The sequence below is a fragment of the Melitaea cinxia genome, chromosome Z, assembly GCF_905220565.1.
Source record: "Melitaea cinxia chromosome Z, ilMelCinx1.1, whole genome shotgun sequence".
NCBI classification, from domain to species: Eukaryota; Metazoa; Arthropoda; class Insecta; order Lepidoptera; family Nymphalidae; genus Melitaea; species Melitaea cinxia.
The window spans coordinates 7,473,576-7,497,589 of record NC_059424.1 but is presented as its reverse complement, the minus strand read 5'-3'; the positions used below and the strand labels follow the sequence as shown (position 1 = coordinate 7,497,589).

The following is a 24,014-nucleotide window of genomic DNA, read 5'->3' as shown; positions in this document are numbered from 1 at the left end:
GACATACATATCTGGCAATTTCCATCAGTTTCCAGACCAATGATGACAGCTATATCAGAGATGCTGCTCAGCAATATTGGAATGGCCTATTATAAACCACATTCCTTGTGGTTAGCATCCTATTAGATCGGAATATTACGCGGCATACACAGGCGCGAATTCACTTACCAATCATGTCCGATTTCAGACAGTTAAGAAAGACAGTCAGTTAATAGATACGCAGATTAAATTTTAACTTTTCTTTCATTCGTTACCTGCAATAAAATATAAATAAATATATATCAACAGTAATTACTAGTATAGTATTATTGAAACAATTATCTGGTTCCTATATCATTTCTAATTCTGGACAATATGTAAAGGAAAGTTTTTATAAGCAAAACAGAATAATTAATGTATAGTGCAGTACATGTTCAGTGTATCTAATATTTTATACCGTATCAGACGATGCATTTATTGTATATATTTTGTAGACTAATTCAGAACACACGTACCGTTAATAAGACCATGTTCGGTCCAGTTTAGTATCACTACAATTTCAAGGGATAATTAAAGCAATATACTCTTAACAAAGCTATTGTGTGTAAGCAAGAATCTCACGGGACCTACTTGGACCAAAATAAGGTAGATATTGTATTAATTTTTTTTTTTGTTTTTAATTAAGGTTAATTTATTATTTCATATGAAGTTGTTAATAATATTAACGCGTGTTCCAATTTAATTTTTTCCAACCAAACAACCAAACCAGTCACTATTTACGAATAATAGAAAATAAGCAAATCCAGAAAGCTTCGGACCATTCCAGTACAATAGAGATGATCTTTACCCAGCAATATTTACAAGATATTCTTTCACGTCCGTTTAATTACTAAAAATAAGAGAAAGATCTGAATATACTTTTTCACAAGAATACTAGTATAATGACTACATAATACATAAATACAGCATTTATAACAATTATTTAATTTTAGGGTTCTGGAGGCTACTTACAAAGAGGTTAATTACGAAAATTGAAGTGAACAATATGACAATTTTAAAATTTTCAAATACTATTAGTAAATCCTACTGAAATCATTACAGCCTATACAGTCCACTGCTGGACATAGGCCTCCACAAGTTTACGCCAAAAATAACGTGAACTCATGTGTTTTGCCCATAGTCACCACGCTGGGCAGGCGGGTTGGTGACCGCAGTACTGGCTTTGTCGCACCGAAGACGCTGCTGTCCGTCTTCGGCCTGTGTATTTCAAAGCCAGCAGTTGGATGGTTATCCCGCCATCGGTCGGCTTCTTAAGTTCCAAGGTGGTTGTGGAACCTTGTTATCCCTTAGTCGCCTCTTACGACACCCACGGGAAGAGAGGGGGTGGCTAAATTCTTTAGTGCCGTAGCCACACAGCACAAATACACATATAAATCCTACTGAAATGTAAGTGCATATTATGTAAGTAATCTATTTAATGTTGTTGGGTGAACCATGACCAAATATTGCATCATTAACCATGAATAATAGGTGAATTCATCTCATTTTCGGTGGTAAAAAAAAATGTTTTAAAAATGTGAACGCTCTTTCTTCTCTTCTTTTTGAATCTCAATTTTTTTATTTAAAATATTTTTAGAGTTTCTACACTGGGATTTAGAGTTTTGGGTGCAATCCAACTGCCTAGTCTACATAAAGGTCGTTAATATTTCGAGAATTTTCATAAAAAGTCTTTATGTGGTGTATACAAATATTAGTCATGTGCTGGGACTGAATACGTAATCGTGAGCTTTACTCTTTTTACGGCTTACAAATACTTTGAATGCAGTACTACCACGTTGTTGATTTTATAATGTATCCTTGACTTTTAAAATCACGCTGAATAACACATTAAGCTCTACCTCTACATTGACACAGTACCAGCAATATGGCGATCATATTCCTAAAATACAAGCCAATATATATAAACATTTGTTTATTAAAGATCAAATAAAAGTGAGATTTTAATATATGATGAGATTTAATATATAGATAAATTTATTTAATATATGTTATTTAATCAAACTAGTGTTTATAAAGGTCCTTATAAAGATAGATTAGCATATCAAAGTACAGAGTCGTTATTAGATTTTAATGAAAACATAATTTTTAAGGACAGGTATTTTACACCACCAATAATATAAATTCGGGTCTTATAATGGATTATACAATGACCTCGGTATATCATATCAACGAGGTCAGCACACATATATACATAACACTTTTCACTCTCTCAAGCGTCTTCAATTTTATCTTCCATTTCTCAACCGAAATTATGCTTGCGGAATCGCTTTTCTTCCCATACTTGACTACGCTGATGTGTGCTACTTGGATATGACTGCGGAGCAACTAAACAAACTAGAGCTTTTGCCAAATCCCGCTTTTCGCATTGTTTTTCGTTTACGTGAGCACGACCACATATATTACGTGCTCAACTTAAATGGCTCCCAATCCATCTTCACCGTGATATGAATATCCCTACATTTCTTTACAGAGTACTCTATGATTCTCATCCTCCTTCATACCTCCGTTCTCATTGCAAGATTTTCCCTTCTCCCTCACGTTCCAGGCGGCCTTGCATCACCACGATGCTCGATACAATAAAGAGCGTAGCAAATTTCTCTAGCACTTTATTTTAGTATATCGTGCATTTCTCTGTTATAACCTCCCTAAATATATCCAGCTTAGTCTGTCTCTTTATACTTTTAAAAATAAATTGAAAAATCACCTTCTCACTCAAATTAATCCCTAACAATTTTTTATTATAAATTTCCTTTATTGTGTATTGTATATATGTACTCGTATATTATGTATGTAATACGTAGGTATGTGTATATTCATATTAATGTGTAGTATGTATTATATTATGTTATGAATATTATTTAATTAGTTTCCTATTTTCAGTTATCTGTATATTCTCTTCTATGCTATATAACATCAGTTTTCATTATCACAGGTTGACTAGAAGAGACCTTTACTAGAAAAAGTCTACCGTTGCTAACTATATTAGTATACAAATAGCTGTATAAATAAGTGTAACTAATTTATATAAATACTAGCTGACTAATCCTCTCCCCCTTATAACTTAGCGATATCAAAAATAGATGTTGCCTAATTTTCAGACCTACCCGATATACACACAAAATTTCATAAAAATCGGTCCAGCCGTTTCAGAGAAGTATGGTAACTAACACCGTGACACGAGAATTTTATATATAAGATTATTGTGTTTACGTCAACTATCAGTCGTAAATATAATTTATACTTAATTATTTGTTTAAAATGACATAGCATCTTATTATCTTTCGTTCCTAACCTGTGACCTGTCAATAATGTTACTGCATTTTTTATTTACTGATATGTCAATATACAGTAACATAATGAATAGCAATATTATAATCAGTAACTTATTATTATTCCAGGAAGCTTAATGACTTATGAATATTTATTTACCATTACTTTTATTAACCTATAACTAGTATATGTATTTATAAAACTATTAACTAAAACAAACTTCTAGTTATATTCCGAATTATTACTTAAAAATATATTTAAATAAATATTTGAAACTAAGACCGCATGCAATCTCAAAAAATTAATTTTTTATTTATTTTAGCATCACTATAATTAATATTTATTACAAAGGATAATCATAGCTGTACGTAGTTATTAATGCGAACTGTTGGTAATACTTTCTATTTTTTGTTATTGAAACAATTAAACTTCCCATATCCTCCTCTCCTTTCCCCTTCTGTCCGGTACGTTTGCCTGAAGAAAGAAAGGGATAACGCATAGCGAAGAATCGACGGCGCTCGCGTCGCCGTCGTCTGAACAATTGAGTGCTTGTTGCAACGTAGATGCGATAAAGAATCCGGGCGCAAATGGCATGCCTCCCGCTTAGTTTTCAAAAATAAGCGATTACAAAAGTGAATAAGAAGAACATCGCGAGAACTACTGGCGAGAACGTTTTCCGCCGAGTTGGAGAGATTAGCTGCCCCGAACAACAAAGGTACCTACGACTTATCTTAATCCTTTACCCGCAACCCTTACATCCAAACGCACACCTGTTTGCTGATCAACCGATCCGAATACCCACGAACGAAATGAAACTCGAAGTCATTATCTTTTCAAATAAGTTATGTAATTAAAAAATAACTATAATAAAAAGAATGCTGAAGAATACATTAGAAAAAGTATATAACATTTAATTTCCACATTTTCATTGATGTTTGAGTTTTCCATTGATGTAACATACATTTATAATTTCACAATCCACAGTGTCTATCAACAAAGATTTTTATATTTACAGACATTTTATTCAATCCCCTCATATATTTTATACTGAGTCTGTGCCGTGCACGCATCATAAGCGGTCACGGATTGAGTGCTACGAAAATGTCCGTTACAAACGTGAATACTGTCAAATGTACGAATTGCAATATTGTTATTTCGGAGGTGTTAGCCTTTATACGAAATAGACATGACGTTGTGGATAACGAGAGTTTAATCAGAATATGTTCCTCGGCCTTCTCTGAGGAAGAAATTGATGAAGCTAAGAAGTTATTATTTGTTTCCACGAAAACTACGCAAAAGTTAGTTTCTAGGCGAAAGAATAAGAAGCAAAAAGACCTGGAGGATATGATTTCAGTGTTTAAGACCATGGATCCTGAGCAAATACCTATATTTGTGGCGTATGATTTGCACAAACTGCCACCGATCTGTTTCGATCATGTGGATGTAACAAAGCTACTTAAAGATTTGTTGGTGTTAAAATCAGAAATCAATGACATTAAAGATAGTTACGTGACAAAGTCTGAGTTTGAAGAAGTAAAATTACATAATGAACAACTGAAAACTCCGTTAAGCAATTTGAATTTGAATAATAATTTAAAAAGAGGGTATGTTAAACAAAATGAATCAGATGATACGTTGCGAGTGCAGCCGACTTCTGTTTGTACGACGATGTCGCCCGAACGAATAAGCAACGCTTCAACGTACAACGCGCTCACTCGCACGCATAGCGAACCTGTGACTCAGCTGCATACTATCTCAGTCACACCGCGCAGCTCGGCCGTCGTCGTTGAGACCACTGACATTGGGCGCGAAGCTAAGAGTCAACGAACTCTGGCGCAAATTGTAAACAATAATAAAACAGGATATGACAACAAAAAAGATAATGAATGGACTATAGTGAAAAGAAGAAATGTTAAAAAACGCTTTGCTGGGATGACGGGTAAAGCAGTATCTAATTCGGAAGGAAAATTCAAAGCTGCTGAGCTGAAAATTCCGTTGTTTATATCATACGTCAGTAAAGAAACAACTGTCACTGACATATGTGAATATATAAAAATGAAATCGAACGAAGAAGTTATTCTTGAGAAAATAAATATGAGAAGAGAAAGGCCATACAATGCGTTTAAAGTATACATTCCAAAGAATAAAATATCTACTTTTTTGGATGATAAGTTATGGCCAGAGGGTATAACCTTCAGAAGGTTTATTAATTTTAAAAATAGCAAAGACACCCGATTGGTGGATGAAAACAAAAATAAATCGAACTTATAATGGATAAGACAGCTAGAAATATGAAATTTACAACGTTCAATTGCAAAAGTATCACTAGATCAGCCGACTGCGTGCGAGATCTGTGCGATGATTGCGATATTATAGCTTTACAAGAGACTTGGCTTCTTCCTCACGACGTAGAGTACTTAGGGAGCTTGCATAGTGACTTTTCATATACTGGCAAGTCCGCCGTAGACACTACTGCTGGATGTCTAATCGGAAGACCTTATGGTGGAGTGGCACTATTGTGGCGAAAGTCAATATTTCAAATGGTTACCGTAGTGTCGTGTAATAGTGATCGTTTGGTGGCAATAAAAATTGATCACGTAGACTGTTCCTTTTTAATTTTTTCGGTGTACATGCCTACGGACTGTGCCGATAATTTAATAGAATTTAATAACTGTCTCAGTGAAATAGTTGCTATAAGTGATTCTACTGGCATCGAATCTATATTTATACTTGGAGATTTTAATGCGCATCCTGGTGAGCGTTTTGCACGTGAGTTATTATCTGTGTGTTCGGAGCAGGTGTGGTCATGTGTGGACATTGAATTGTTGCCGCGGGATACGTATACGTTCAGCAGCACTGCGAATGGATCACTTCGCTGGTTAGACCACTGTGTGGTGAGTAGTGCTGCGAGACAGTTAATAGTTAACGCCTCAGTTAATTATGATGTATATACGTCTGACCATATTCCAGTGTCCATAGAATGTAATTTAAACTTAATTACACCCAGAGTAGCATTTAAAAATATATGTTGCAATAAAGTAATTTGGGGTGAGAGAAATAACAATAAAATTATTGAATATACGAAATATTGTAAATCAAAATTAAATTGTATTGAATTTCCTGTAGAGTTGAATATTTGTGCTAATAGTTTGTGTTCTGATCCTCACCACTTTACACTGTTGAATCAGATGTACAGCACCTTAATTAGTGTACTGAAGGATGCTGCACAAATTACATATGGAGGTAGGGAAAATGTGCAAAATAAAAGAAAGTATGTACCGGGTTGGAACAAATATGTTCGTGGTGCTCACATGGAGGCTCGATTATGGTATCAAACTTGGCTTTTACATAATAAACCTAGGACTGGTTATATTTATGATAATATGTGTAAGTTTCGAAATATCTTTAAAAGTAAATTAAAATTTTGTCAAGACAATAAACAACAAATTAAAATGGATATGTTAGCTAAAAGTCACTCGGGTAAAGATTTTAAGTCATTTTGGAAGCTAACAAAGAAACTTAATCCGGGGTCGGGCCGCCCTGTGAGCGTAGCAGGTGTACACGACCCTGTTGATATAGCCAACTTGTTTAAACAACATTTTAAAGTAGATTCACCACTAAGGCAATCTGTCCGGGTGCCCAGTGTTGAGTCCGTTTCGGGTGATATCACCGTCAGATTTACCGAAAAAGACGTTGCCACGGTTATATCATCTATGAAGAGAGGTAAGTCACCCGGCCATGACGGTCTCAGCATTGAGCATTTGCAACACGCAGGTGTGCACCTGCCTCGAATTTTAGCTATGTTTTTTAACCTTTGTATAAGTCACTGCTATTTACCTAAAGACCTTATGTATACTGTGGTAGTACCAATTGTTAAAAATAAGACTGGGGATGCATCTGATATTAATAACTATCGGCCAATATCTCTGGCGACAATCATGGCCAAGATACTGGACAGCTTGCTTGACAAACAATTACTTAAAAACATTAATCTTAATGATAATCAGTTCGGCTTTAGACCCGGTCTATCCACAGAGAGTGCAATTTTATGTCTTAAGCAGACTGTCCAGTACTACACTAGCAGATGTACCCCCGTGATTGCCTGTTTTTTAGACCTGTCTAGGGCGTTCGACTTGGTTGATTACGGGATTTTGTGGCAGAAACTTCATCGTGAAACCACATTACCGCGTGAAATAATCAATATCTTTGGTTATTGGTACAATAACCAACTCAACAGTGTAAAGTGGGGGGAATCATTTTCAAATGTTTACCGGTTGGAATGCGGAGTGAGGCAGGGGGGCCTGAGCTCGCCTCGTCTTTTCAACCTATACATGAATCATCTGATCGATGAGCTCAGTAACAGTAGCATAGGGTGTCATGTGGACGGAGTGAGCATCAATAACATTAGTTATGCAGATGATATGGTGTTGCTGAGCCCATCGGTCAGTGCATTAAGACGATTACTGTCTATATGTGAAGTATATGCTGAGGCTCATGGACTCAAGTACAATGCCAAGAAAAGCGAAATCATGGTTTTTAAGGCGGGTGCAAAAGGTTATAAAACCATACCTGAGGTATCGCTCTGCGGATCACCGCTACTTAGGGTGACCAGCTTTAAGTACTTGGGTCATTGGGTAACCGAAAACTTAGGCGATAATAAGGATATAGACAGGGAGCGAAGGTCTCTGTCAGTTCGCTGCAACATGCTGGCTCGCAGATTTGCACGTTGTACAGAAGATGTCAAAATAACTCTTTTTAAAGCCTTCTGCCAATCGTTTTATACGTGCAGTCTGTGGACCAGCTATAGCTTGCGTGCTTACAGTGACCTCCGCGTACAATACAATAATGCGTTCAGGATGCTGCTGGGGCTGCCGTGGCGCTGTAGTGCCTCACTGATGTTCGCGGAAAGGCGCGTCGATGACTTCAAAGCTATCATGCGCAAGAGGTGCGCGTCATTACTTAAGCGTTTCCGCGGCAGCCACAATAGTATTCTGAGAGTATTTGTAGATAGATGGGAGAGTCCAATGCTGCGACATTGGATAAAACTCCATGTGATTTGAAAAAAAAATGTATAAATATAAAAACTATTTTATATTTATTCTCTGTTGTTGTACTAACACTAGGTTATAAGAAACATTGTTACTAACACTATATGGGCTAGTCCCGAAATAAATGTCATTATTATTATTATTATTATATATATTTGTACTTTTCATTTAACTCGACAAACCTTTCTCGTCAAAATCTAATAAAAATGAAAAACAATATTCTATTTCCTGAGCCAGGTAGCAGATCCAATAAAGTCTTTCATATCCGACGCTATGTTAGTATTCGAAAGCCCGTCGAACATAGTGCAACAATTCTATTCAAAAAATGACGCTTGGCTTAAAAAAAAATGTAGAGATATCGATTTAAATTCTAACTTTTATTAGAATTCACGTCCACCTTAAATACATCGGTTTTTTGGAGTTTATTCCTTTTTTTTCCTAAACCGTTTCTTCCTTTTAAAGGGGTTCTTAACAATAATTTTGTCAGCTTACCGTTTATGATTCGCACTACGATACGAATATCAAACGTCAATTTATGTTTTGTCTAAATTTTTTTATTAGTTTATTTAACTAGATGATCCTGCAAACGTTGTTCTGCTATATAGAAATGCCACTATCACTTAGATGCAATAGCCTACGACCTATTGTCAGACCTACCAAAAACATACAGTCATTTCGGAGGAGCTCGGTGCAAACACTGTGATACATGCTTTTTATACATCAGATTATTATATCTTTAATTTAAAAAAAAAAAAACAAATATCACATCGTTCTAAGAATTACTTTAAAAAGTAATAAAACTTCAGTAGTTGTATTCTGATACACAAACACACACGCTTTTAAGAATACACTCGTAATACTAGTAATTTACGTAGAATTTTTGTGAAATTTTTACGCAGAATTTTTAGGTGGAGTAATATACTTAAAAACACTGATTAATTTTATCATGTCAGTTAAATATTTAAATTACTAATATATTTTTCAGTTAAATATTTAAATTACTAATATATTTTTTAAAATACGGTACGTATTTAATAATAAAAAAAACAAATAAAATCATTTTAATAAAATTTAATTTTAAAATAAATAATAATCGCTTTTTTTACTATTATGATTTTTATTAAACTTGTATTTTATTAATCCAGTGACTCCGCGTATTTAATTTTCGTTGCATTTAATTGTGGTTGCGGTCGCAGGCCACCGCTCCATAGCCACTATTTGTGGCCAGTCCAGCTGGAAAGGCTTGCCAAAAATAGCTTAAACAATTAACTAATTGCTATGACAGCTGTTCGTCTTTGGGACAATTTAACAGCGTCTTTTCGGAAAACCTCGTCTCTATCAATTCTTGACATATAAAATATAAAAGAACTATTTTCAGCTTATACTTATGTTTTATACATTTAATACATCATCACCGTCATCATCACATCAGCCTATTGCAGTCTGCTAGAGTAGTCTGTAGGCTTCCCCAAGTTCGCGTCCAACATTCCGGTTTTCCGCTATCCTCATCCAACCTCCACCGGCATCTTACGTATTATTGTCTGGATCATCCAGGTCAATAATATGACTATAAGAAGGAATAATATGTTCTAACATCAAATCAAAGCTGAAGAAGTGATTAATATTTAAAGAAAGGATTACTATCCTTTATATTTTCGATATTTCTTTTGATTGGTCTGGTAGTGACAGAAATTGGGGAGGCCTATGTCGTAATTGAGCAAACAAGCGAGGCATAAAAAAATATATCACCCTTCTCAAACTAATGACGTGCCTTATATTTTATCAGAAAATAGATCAATATTAAACAAGAGATTAATTTCTTCATGAATACCTATTTATCATAAAGGATTGGTTTTGTGACAAATATCTTCATTAAATGTCCTATTTATTGTTTGTTAGCTTAATTTGTGATATATCGAAATTGACATATCAAGATACGCAGCTATTGTATTAGAAAATTTACCAATTTCGATCATGGACAGTAAACACGTTCGGATATCATTGATGACAGTTTCGTAAATGTTTATTGGAACAATTTACTGTATCCAACATATTGAACAACCTAGATGTAAGTAAAATCTAAGTTTAGTGTGCGTAATAATTATAAAGACGACTCAATTTCGTCAAACAGATGTTAATAAGTACAAGTAGTTTGAGTTAGAAATACAATTTCGATCAAGCGAATGCTGTTCAATCACGATGACACACACAGAAAATCCAAGAATTTTGAACTGTCTTTTACATTCATTAATAGTTTTATTGACAAATTAAAATTATTTTAAAAGAACTTGTCTGAAATTTTTGAATATGAAAACCAAACAATACACAAAAGATATCATTAAGTATCATTAAGTACATACATATTTTCGGGAAATTAGACGTCACTTGGTTATTTTGCGATATGTGTTGGTAATCAAGTAACATAGATAGTAGCACAAATAATGAAGTACACGTTATTTGCAGACTAACTTCTAATTGTTTCTCTAAATTATCCTCATCTCAAAAAATATTCGAAATAATTTGTTTTTTGGTTGAAAATGAAAAAAACTAAAAAAAAGCCGAATAGATTAAATTTTATATGTATAACATTAGTTTGAGTTTACATTGGTATTTTAAGAAATATATAATTTATCTACATAAACAAGTTTCAAAATAATATTTACCCTCGTCCTGATAAGTAATTCTGTGTTATGTCTGTAATTATGTCGGCGCCGATATTCAGTGAATCATTTTAAAGAATTAATTAAGTCTCGTCTTCAGCGGAACTTATATTATTATTATAATTAAAACAAAAAAGTCCGGTGAATGTTTTCTTCACTGAAATTTTCACATTTAATTATTAAATTATTTTAAGTTAATTAACCTTATTCGATCTTCGACGAGAAAATGCTTCCAGAATACAATGCGAACATGCAATTTAGCATATTTATTTGTAAAACTGTATCTTACTTTTTCTTTTAAATGACTGTTTTTTTTTAATTTAATATATAAATAGTATTAAAAGAAACTGTATATTTTTGTATAATTACTTTAAAAAGTCGTTTCAAGAACGAACACAATGCCCCGTGTTCTCGAAAATCTACATTCTGAAATCTTTCGACGATTGCTCAATCCAGGAGATTCGTCTATCATTTAAACGTCAATGGTAAACGTTGAGAGCTGAAATTTGCAAATTCGATTTTCACTCAACGCTTACCTGGATACGTAACCAATTTTGATCATTCCATTTGCGACTTTATTCGCAACATCAAAGGAATAATTTTATGCTTTACAAAATGAAAATAATATTTTTTATGCTTGTCTATTTTATTTCAGTCTTAATAATACTATGCGAACTCATTTATTTGCAAGCGCGGAATTGACTGTACAATATTATACTTCAATTTTGAATAATTTGAGCACTTGAGTTGAAGTAAGGAATTAATTATTTTAATTACCGAGATAAGGCTAAATTTGATTCTTTTTTTCGAAGGAAATATTTAAAGCTTTACAAAATGAAAATAATATTTATTATGCTTGTCTATTTTATTTCAGTCTTAATAATACTATGCGAACGCATTTATTTGCAAACGCGGAGTTGACTGAACAAAATTAATCTCCAATTTTAAATAATTTGAGCACTTGATTTGAAGCAAGGAATAAATTATTTTAATTACCGAGATAACCCTAAATTTGATTAGTTTTTTCAATATATTTCAATTTTGCATACTGAAATATCTAACTAATTTCAAAATAAACGCTAATACAACACACTCACACAAGATAAGTTATATTATTTTTATGAAAGAAATAAAAGCAAAGCGATCGTAATATTTTGACCAAGATCAGTCTGTTGGCGAGTAGTTGACCAAAATATTGCCGCAATGGCGCTTCACGCAATCCGCAACGACACGCAGCTTAATGTCGTGGTAACTAAAGACGTCACTAACATATTGCATCTGCATTGCCCTGGCATTGTATCAAGTAACTTTACATTTTATAGACAAAGATATTTAATGAATACTAAATACTCTTAATATTTATTTTGTACTGAACAAAACTATTGAAGTAAAACTTCTTTACGTACGCTTGACTTGAGAAGTAAGCTGGTGAATTCGTGACGAGAGCGTTACAAAAAGTTGATTTGGCGAGATGAACGGTTCAGACAGAAATATAAGTTAGTGAAGATAGAAAGAAAGAGAGTTACGTTTCGTAACTATTACTTCAGTTGTGTGGTCTAAAGCACACTCGTTTTCTTCTGTACGTGACCCCTACACGATGTGCAAAGCAATCCTCACTCGGTCGTTGAGCGCTCAATATTTGTGCCGACACCTTATATTGTTGTAAAATTTAATGTTATTGAAATTTTTATATTAAGTACTATATCTAGTGCTGGTACGTAGTAAAAATTGTCCAATAGCATGATTGCCTCAGCTTAGTTCTTTTTATTTTGAGTAAACGTTATTTTCAGATTCAATCGTCTTCATTGTAAAAGGTTTCCGAACTTGCGAAATTGGCTACTGTTTATTTATTCTTTTGTTTTGATTGAATGTCGGCGAAAATGTATAGAAAGATCTGATTAAATTTATATTTTTTGCTAAGATGACGCAAGAAGAATCCTAAATAAGCGATCAATTATAGATATAAAGATACCATATAAAAATTAACATACGTTGAGCGAACACTGGGCAATATCGTTTTTTTTTTTGTCTCTAATATTTTGTTCTTTTCATAGTATCTGACGCTAGACCATTTCCTTTGCCCTAAGGTTGCCTGGAAGAGATCGCTTTTTAGCAATAAGGCCGCCCTTTGTACCTAATGAATATATTGTCAATATCTTTTTTTTTTTCTTTCTTTGATATGTATTATTTATTTTTGGTGTACAATAAAGTGTATTATTATTATTATTAGTATTGTTTAAAATAATCACGATTTTTTTTTTATTTTAATTTTATCTTTCTAATGAAAAGTAACAGAAGTAAATAAGTAACAGAATATCTAATAAAAGTATTGACAAAAGCTCGTGCCAGAAAACATTACACTGAAAACTCAGACGGGAAACACGAAGGAAAATAATAAATCCTAACACATAAACCTTTCAACTAGAATCGATTTCCTTATTTTGTTACACAGCTTTTTTCCTTTTCACATATTTTTTGTGATATCTGAATTACAATAGGATCAGATATTTTTTTCAATTTTAGCTTCGTTTGTTATATTCGATATGTATGTATCTTTATTAAGGGAAACTCTCACTTGTAGATACCAGTAATATGTCGACACATTTTCGATATATATCACACTCATTTGTAAAGGAAAATTTTATTAATATAATAAATAGGCCCGAATTTACTATGTTGACATTTTAAAATTATGTGATGTGAAAATGTGACCAATGTGACCTTTTTTTAAATTTTGTTCCGATTCTATGTGTAAAAAATTAACCCCCATACTAGTCCTTCTATCACAAGTGCTAGTTTTAAGACACGGAGCTATAGGTATAAATTATCGGTAAATCTTAATCAACTTTGAAGGTCCTGTACATTAATATATTTTATATTTTTCATATTCTAAACTTTGAATTTATAACCAAATGAGATGTTTAATTAATTAAGATAATGTTAGTGCAAATAATAGTAAAATATGTGTTTAAATCCTTTATATATAAAAGAAAAGCAATCATATATGAAAGAAAAGTGACTAAGGGATAACAAAGTTCCACTAACACCTTGGAACTGTGAAAGCCGACCGATGGCGGGATAACCATCTAAGTGTTGGCTTCCAAATACACAGGTCGATGACGGTCAGCAGCGTCTTCGGTGCGATAAAGCCAGCCCTGCGGTCACCAACCCTCCTGCCTAGCGTGGTGACTATGGGCAAAACACATGAGTTCACGCCATTTTTGGCGCGAGCTTGGCCTATGTCCAGTAGTGGACTGCGATAGGCTGAAGTGATGATAATGATGACATAATCTATTCTAGTAACAAAAAGTTTTTTACGATGCACAGATCACCACCATCATCATCAACAGACTTTCTTTTTTTTTTTAATACAAAAAAATGAACTTCAATTGAGTTATACATGTTATATATGGTAAAACCGGGAGAGATGCCGCAGTGGGATAGATGCCTCATTTAATAAAACACTTTTTTCGGATTTTATCGCGGTTTATTGTTAACATTAGAAAACAATAGATGCCTCATGTTCTAAAAACCTAACATCCCGAACTCACAAATAAAAATTAATCGCATAAGTAGGAGTCGAAGACACCCCGTACCTCAGATATCCACAGATATTCGTGTGGCAAGGACGCGTTTGGATCGTGTGTGTAATTTTCTCCGTGACGAAATTTAAAAACACGTCAAAGTTTTAAAGGTTAGTATTTAAGGTTGTATAATTTTATAAATAGTAATAAATTCTGTTATATCTTTTATCACGTCTATATATTGGGTCATTGAGTCTGCATATAGTTGTAAATAGATGTTATTTTATTTATAATTTATTTAAAAAATACGTGGGCATCTATCCCAATCACAAAGGATAGTTGCCCTGATTTTTTGAGGTATAGGTTAGGGGTGCCTTTATCTATCCCTTCATTCACCATATACAGAGTAAGTTTATATGTATAATTTTTTTTTTGTGTCTGTTATATTTTTTTATGTATTTAAGTATATTTATGTTTGGATGTTTTACTGATTCTAGCAGAACTATGCCACGAAAATATAAAAGAAAGGAAGAAATGCGAACTCGAGTATATTCTTGGACTATAGAAAACCTACAGTCAGCTTTCGATGAGAAAGTATGATTGTGCAATGTGCATGTTGACACTTGATATGAATATTTTGGACCAACAATTAAGAATTTATACTTTTGTTGAATAAATGCTTGTAAAATTTAATTAAATTTATATATATATATATATATATATATATATATATATATATATAGTAATTTGTGTGATATAAAAATTATATTCTAATTATAACAATTAAAAGATATACAAAAAACACAAAAATTTTTTCATTGCTATGGCCCATGTTTCTGGAGACAATCGATGTTTTAGGAGTAGCCTAACCTAACATTTGGTTTTTGGTTTTTCGTTTACACGGTTTAAAGGGCATCTATCCTCCTCACTATTTTCATGGTGAGGCAACTATCCATATAGGGAGGCATCTATCCTCAAAAAAAAGGGTTCACGAAAAGCTAATTTCTGCTTAATCTGCATTGGCTAGGTTGAAAAAAAATAGTCATAATTCAACATAAAGGATTGAGCTAGCTACATTAATAAAAATTATTCGTATAAATATCATATTTTTAAAATTAGGTGGCTATTTCAAAAAGTGAGGCATCTATCCCGGTTTTACCCTATAGCTTACAATACTTTAACTTGATGATAGGGCAAGATTATATTTTGAAATTTCGATTTCCTACTTTTCAATCAAAGGTATTTTTTTATGATAACAATTATTTTAGCGTAATTTATATATAACAAACGCCTATATCAAAATAGCAAAAAGCAAAAGCAATAAAAATGTCCGCAGAAGTAAAATACTGCTAATAACAAGAGAATCTACTTCATATAAATTCGGTCCGAATCATAATATACTGCGATCGTTCCAGCAAATAGCCTTAATGGCCAGTGAAGAGATTAGAGGGTAACTTGTAATAAAGGAACAGAACAACCGCACACATCCATTCAGAATAAAGGATTCATGAAATGTCTCAAACATAAGTTTTGTGCATTTGGCGAATGTCATCTTTAAAGTGGAATGCGAATGTAAATTACATTTGAACAACAATTTTTTTCCGATATTGGCGCCACATTAGCTCTATAATGATGGTAAAGAAAGAAAGTAATTAAAAACAGACACGAGCTTACCTAGCTAGCTATTAGCTAGCATTAATTAGTCCATTTGTAGCACTGCTTACTGCTAAGTCTGGGTTTAATATTTATATTTATTTATATAGGTATTATTTCTACATATATAAATTAAAAAAATATTCAGCTATACCAGTCAGCTGTTACTTAAATAACACAAGCATTAAGTTGCCTATCGTAGGAACAGACGACCGTGTGTGTATGTTATAAGATGTATTCTTTTTTAACGTAACGGCCATATTTTATAAAATATTTTAACAAATAGTGTATATTAGCGTTCAGTTGTTAAAAATTGAGAAAGGTATGCTCAGATGGTTTGGCCATGTCTAGAGAATGAGTGAAGAACGATTGACGAAAAAAGTGTATAAGGCGAGTGTGAATGGAAGGGTTGGAAGGGGTAGACCTAGGCGGACGTTCCGAGACCAAATAAGGGACGTCTTGAAAAAAGGCCAGGACAAGAGTACCCTAAACCGAAGAGGATGTATGAAGGGAATAATGAAAGAGGGCGAAGTGAAAGAAGTATGTAAGGATCGTAGCAAGTGGAAAGAAGTGGTCTCTGCCTACCCCTACGGGAAAGAGACGTGATTATATTATGTATGTATGTTGTACGACGGCTTTATTGACCACAAAATTTTTTCAAATGCGTATTATTTAAGATGATTATGTTTAAATGTTCGTATATATCAAAATATGTATTGTTATGTAACCGAAAATAGTTAACAATACCAAGCGGTATCAACAACGATAATTCGCAGTCATAGTTCTTGGCTCTGTTCTCGCCTAGCAAAGTTACCCATAGTTTCCTAATTTGATTGATTTCGACGATTTTTTTTAATCGAAAGGTGGTGTGTGTCATTTGGTCCCACTTAAATTTATTTAAGATCTAACGACTACTTTTCGAGTTATATCTAATAATGAGTTTGTACTTGACTATTTTTTCATCGACCTACGCTGTATTATACCGCATAACTTTTTACAGGGTGGACCGATTTTGATGATTTTTAATTTAATCAAAAGCTGATGTTTATCATATGGTCACATTTAAATTGCATCGAGATCTTATAACAACTTTTTGAGTAATCTTTGATAACGCGTATTTACTTGATTATTTTTTCCTCTGCCTACGTTGTATTACTTGTCGATATAATTGAAGTATGTTTTTTTTCGTTTGTCAGCAAATACAATTATGTATACTGTAATTAATAGTAATATCACCACAACTTTGTTACAGGCGAGCCACCGAATACCTTCGTTTCTTCTTCGAGCTTTGGCACTCTTTTGAAATTAAATTGAGTCTTATTCAATAATAATAAAGATGGAAATTTCTATTTTCTATAATACAATATTGAACCATTATGTAAAATAATTGCTTTCCTTTTTTGCTACTTTGATTGAAATGAAATTACGTTCAGATCTTTCATAACTATTTTATTAGCGAATTAGTGCCTTTTCATGAGGTCTACTAACTGTGAAGAGTTTTTAATTCAGATTTCGAAATAAGGATTTATTGACAAATAAAATTTTAAGACACACAATAAATAGTAAGACTTCGTAAATATCAATACTTTAACAAAAATACCATCAATATTATCTTAAGACGTATTATCAAAATTAAGCTTAATTTAGTTTCATTTTAACTCTTCACCAAGTCCTTATATTACGGAATATGACTTTTGATTCTTTATATAAAATAAAAGATAATTTAATCCCTTGTGACTTATAAAATTTCTACTTTTAATATATACCAAATGAAAGAAATGTGAATAAAACGTGTCGCTAAGACGAAAGTCACTATTAATTCCTTTGAGAGCTTACGAAGCGCAATTGGGGTCGCAAAAGGCGACATACAAGTGGAAAATGTGTCCAGTGCAATTAATTCCACACTTTTCTTTTAACTTTTATTCTTCATGTCGATTTATAGTAAACCTCACTTCAAAGTTTTATAATTTATTTGTGGTAATAAGTAGTACATTGAATAGTTTGAAAATGATTTGTAAAATACTAATACATTTTTGGTTTATAATTTTTTTTAAGGTAATACTTTTTATGAAGTTCAGTTTAACACAAAGTTTATCCGTTATATTTATCGATTTTTATGCAACTGGTAGTGTAACGTCAATTTTTTTTTTTTTTTTGCGATTGAGTGTAGTATACAACCATCTTCCAGTTCTATTTTACAATAACTCAATGAATTTCAAATGCTTGTATTACTCCCTATGTTCTTCGAGACAAAGAGAGAGATAGTGAGAGAGATAGAGAGAGAGAGAGAGAAATCCTTTCTAGAAGAAATATAACGTTGAAGTTGGATAACATCACAGTACAATACGAGTAAAATACTATGGCGAGAAAAAATAGTAAGATATAAAAGAGAAATGGAACACATAATAACAAGTATATTCTGCACAATGTGAGAGAGCACCTGGTATAAAAATGATCACTGCGTCGAAAATACAACGGACGAAAGATCCATTGTCGAATAAAAGAACCATAAATTGTTTTTTCTTTCCGCACTTCGACGTGTCATAGATGAAAGATTTACGCCAACATTTCAGTAACTGGTAGATTCTTGAACTATATTATTATGTTAATATAAAAGGTTTGAAATATTTTAGAAATTGATCAGCTGGTTACCATTTTTTTTAGTGTGGTTGTAGTAAATAAAAGCACACGCCCTATCACTGCAACTTATTTAAAAGAACATTTCACTTTTCTTGATTCTGACATTTCCAGTATACTATCGGGAATTTCCTGCATACCACAGGTAATCCATTACAGTTAAAGCTGTAAAGACTATTAAGATAGTAAAATAGCTTATGGATATAGTGACATATACATATCGCTGTCGGTTCATATAATATTTTTAAGTGACGAGTCAAAATGCAATATTTATGTATATGTGTTTAATTACTTATATGTATTTGTTATCTTAATATACATTTTATATAAAACAAATTCGGGTTTGTTCGAACACTTATAACTCGAGAACGGTTAAATTTCATGGATTATGACTTGTTATACCTATTTGTCTCCATTCCAAATAGCAGAATAACCATTAAAACTTGAAAAGTTCCAAAACTAAATGTTCATGGGTGTCGTAATTGTCAAACATTTTATACCTACTCATCCCGTCTATACGGTAAACTCTCCCCTCAAATTAAAGAACATAATTAAATAAAAACCTCGAATCGACAAGATATATCCACAAGATTCGGATAATATCGTATTTTAGATTTTAAAACTGTAGAATAATGTCAGTTATGAAAAAGGATTGACAAATATATTGGTTGTCAATAATATATGCGTGCGTTCAGAAATCTAGAAATCTACTAAGGAAAATATACCAATCAAATGAAATATACAACAAATGTAAAATGATGACTTAATTAATAATCCTTACTAATACTAGCTGACCTGGCGAACTTCGTACCGCCTTATTATTAATAATTACATACATCAAAATAAAATATAGCCCTATCTTTCAAGTTGGATCAAACTGCACATGGTGTGTAAATTTGATTTAAATCGGTTAAGTAGTTTACGAGTCTATCGCGGACAAACAACGTACCGCGTATTATATATATATTAAGATTATAAAACTGAAGAGTTTGTTTGTTTAAGCACCCTAATCTCAGAAGCACTCCATTTACCGAGGAAGGCTATAAGCTATATAGTATTTTAGTAATTTTTTTCCTCAAACTAACGCAGATCTCGGGGCACCGCTATAGTTTTAAAATACAATAATTTATTTGTATGTGATATGTGTATGTGTATATCATCTTTGTATGAATATTTGGCTAATTTGAATTGAATTGACTTTTTTAATAGTACTGTGTATAATACGTAGCTTAAATAATATAAGGACGATTTTTGACTTTTTTTATGTTATTTTAGTTTCGTAATTTCAAATGTCCAATAAAGTATTAAAGAACTAATAATAATGTGAAAGTATACCTATTGTCTTACCTTTTTATTATTGAACCATAATATTACAAACTAACTAATCTGGCAACTAAAAACCACCTTTTTTTAAATTTATTATAACGGTCCTGACAATAACGGACACAAAAATATATTTCCAATTTGGTGCAGTTGTTCAAAAGTTATGCGCGTACATACATTTTAGAAATTCATTTTTAGTTTTATAACAAATACTAGCTATAACATATACTACGGCCCGCGACTTCGTCCGCGTTGAAAAGTTACTTGAAAGTAACCCCCGTTATTGAAACATTCTTCATTAGTGCTCCAGCTCTTATTGATCTTAGCGTGATGATATGTGCCTTCATCGATAAATAGGCTATCTAACACTGAAAGAATTTTTCAAATTGGACCAGCGGTTCCTGAGATTAGCGTGTTGAAACAAACAAACAAACTTGACAGCTTTGTAATATTAGTATAGATAAGAATATAAGACATCAATGATATATGGTAGTAGATTATAAAAGTACAATTGATGTCTTAACAAGAAAGAACTAGTTAAAAATTCTGTATAGGAATATAGAGATTTTAAAAAAATAAAGAATAATGTAAAAAAAATTATACAACTAGTTCGGCAATTAAAAGTTGTGCTTATAGACAGGCGTCTACAAGCTAAGCTAATAGCAAAACCAGAAGCAAAGCCGACACTATCCCCGATCCCACCCAGTATTATTTAGCTGTGATCTTCTGTAAGGTCGAAGTACTAACCCAGTCAGGCTGTTCCAGATTAGTGGCAGGAAGTTTCCTTATATATATAAGGAAACTTATAAATCAATTATATATAATATATATATAATAAAATATACATACAATAAGCAGCTATAATATTATCAATAAAACTAGCAATACCTGTGCGAATAATTTCGTTGTTTCAAAATAAAGGCCGCCGTATACATATATAATTTCAATAATTAATTAATTTACATAAACAAAAGCAATAATATTTTTTAAGTTGTGGATGCTGGTTGAGCAAGCAATTATCTATAAAATTTATGTAGAGTGATTGTGAGGTTTTTTTCTAAAAAGGGAGACAAACATCTTAACCTTAGCGTATTAATAATTTGATGATGATAAACCAAATATATTTTTTGTATTATTTCAACAAATGCACGTTTGTTTTAATTTCAAATGTCTGAAACTGTGAGTATTAAACATATTTATGACTACAAAGTCTTCAATTTATTTCTAAATTAAGGCTGCTTATCACGCGTTCCTAGACGTTTATATTAAAAGAAATTATAAAAAAAAAATATACTGTAAGAATTTTTTTTCATAAATTGCCTCATTCTGACGTCAGAAAATCAGTAACTTTATTTTTTAAATAGACCTTCGTTTTCGTCTAAACGTTCATATATAACACGGCTTTCTTATTACTTTATCTTATAATTTCATATAACACTCCTTATAATTCTGTCTTCTTGTAAGTAAAATTATTCATTTACAAAGCCTGGAGAATTATTTAAATACTAATTATCAGCTATACTAAATATTAGCTTTTTAAACAGTTTAATTTATAACACTATTTAAAATGCTGTGTACAAACATGTTTGAGTAAACTATTAATATTAGTGAAGTGCTACAGTAATAACGTCATACAACAAATAATAAACAATTGAACAACGACAGTTGACAGTCAGACCTATTCTTTATTAACACGCGTAAATAAAAAATAGGTCTGAGTGCTTTTCGTGTCACTACGACCGTATACTGTTTTATTGCCATTTTTGTGAAAAGAACTAATACTACAGTCTCGCTTCTGATATTTAACGTTGTTAGTAGTCTGTAGTTTGTTTCTGAAAACATGTTTTATAATTCAGTTTTCGGATACTAGGTATATGTCGATATTAATTTGCTCTATTCTCTAACTTTAATTACTATACTATAAGAGTAAAGAATCGTTCTTATAAAATATAAAAGGCGTCGTTGCAAACATGTTATATTATTTTATACATAATTAATATATTATTAGCTTATCTTTATATAATGTACACAAGCTTATCGCACTACTAATCTTATTATACTACGATTTCTTACTACGGCTAAGGAACAATGCAGACAGTCTGATTATCGGCAGCTAGTACTGGGCACAAATAATATTTGTTACCCATCCAAAACACATTACAATTTTGGTATTTTAGTCTTTGTATTATCTGTGTATTAAACTATCTGTAAAGATAATTTTGAATGAAGAAATAATTTATACACTTGCACGTTAATACTGATTAATAAGGAACACGAGCTCCAACTAACAGAATATTCTGTTTAATAAAGTGTTGTTAGAGATAGCAAACAACTTAGACAAGGTCTCTAATTAAAGGTATTTTATATACAACTTATGACATGCCATATAACATCATGAAACTCGACGTATGTTTACGATACATTGGTCACCACTAATTGGAAACTTAATATATCGAATATGATTCACAGTTAGCAAAATAAAACACAACTAAGAAAAATAGTGTAATTAAAGGTGAAGGTAATATTCATACAAAGGCTTTTGTTCTTAGCATGAAAGCCTTTGTACAAAAGAATAGACATAAAACTTATACTCATATAAGCTACTTCAAGGTTATAAAAAACTTGTAAAAATTAGTCTATCAATCGAAGACCCTTAAAAATTAAAAAAAAGGAGGACATCATTGTAAAACTGGACTTTTATGCTTGCAATATTTTCAAATATTAAAAAAAAGGAAAAACCAGACTGCATCGGTTTTACGAACTATGAGAGCTTAAACCATAACCTCGCCGCTTTTGAAACCATTCAGCTGGAGGAACAATTCATTTTCTGTTTAACGGTTTTTCTTGAAGCCGTGTTAAACGTTACTTCAAATTAAAATGTTCAAATAAAATGCCTCACTCTATGTAAATGGTTTTTGTGGAACGTGAAAAATTTCTCACGCCCGCGTTTTGCTTTGCAAGGAAAAATACGCAAAAAAAATGTTTTCGCGGTGCGATTAAAATGTACGACACGAGATCCATCGCAGCAAAAACAAACTCCCGTCTCCGTTGAATGTGAAACAAACATTCCTTTTTAAAAAAATGTTTGCCTTTAAATAAAAGAGCGTTCGTTTTTTTTTTTTCTTATTGTAGTAGAAAATGCCTACTTGAGTCGTGATTTAAAATTTGAACGGAACTGTACCGCTAGCAAATTTTCCTTTGTAATAAAATACGCTTTAAATTAATCCTGTAATACGATATTGAAGTTTAAATAATTTATATCAAACAGATCTACCTTTATTTTGTGGATATATCACTAAACATTTTCTGTTATTTAGATGAATAGTGAAGTATTTAATAAAATTATTACGGAGCCGTTACTGTTAGCGAAATGTTGTATAAAGTATATCAATTGAAAATATGAATTATGTTTGCAACATAATATATTTTGTGCGGTCAAATAAAACAAATCACTGTTTTTATTGGAAATATCTACGTTGCTGAGATGTGTATGTTATATCCAATGTATATGTTATATGTATGTTTTTATTTTACATATATCTTTATCGTTATATTAGTAAAGAAAAATGTTTTAGTAACATCGAATAAATATTAAACTGAATATCTTATAGAGTTTGTAACATCTAAAAATTTGTAGGCGTATGTCGTTTTGAATAACAAATATTGGAAATCGCTTCTGTTCAATGTTGGATGTTCAATCACAAAATGAATTTTGTAGCAAAATACCCTGTGAACTGACAAAAATAATACCGATAACAATATAAATAGAAACATTTTTAACCTTGGAAAATATTTTTAATCGTGTACATTTCTAAACTCTCTTATTTAATAATGAACATAAATTATATCTACTAATGCTC

General features: G+C 32.1%; 1 protein-coding gene across 1 annotated transcript; it reads left to right on the top strand.

The window, feature by feature from the left end:
- Positions 1 to 4,410: 4,410 nt before the first annotated feature.
- On the top strand, positions 4,411 to 5,580 carry LOC123668553. The gene has a single exon (XM_045602286.1). It carries the CDS (start codon positions 4,411 to 4,413, stop codon positions 5,578 to 5,580), a length of 1,170 nt encoding a protein of 389 aa, XP_045458242.1.
- The last annotated feature ends 18,434 nt before the right edge of the window (positions 5,581 to 24,014 follow it).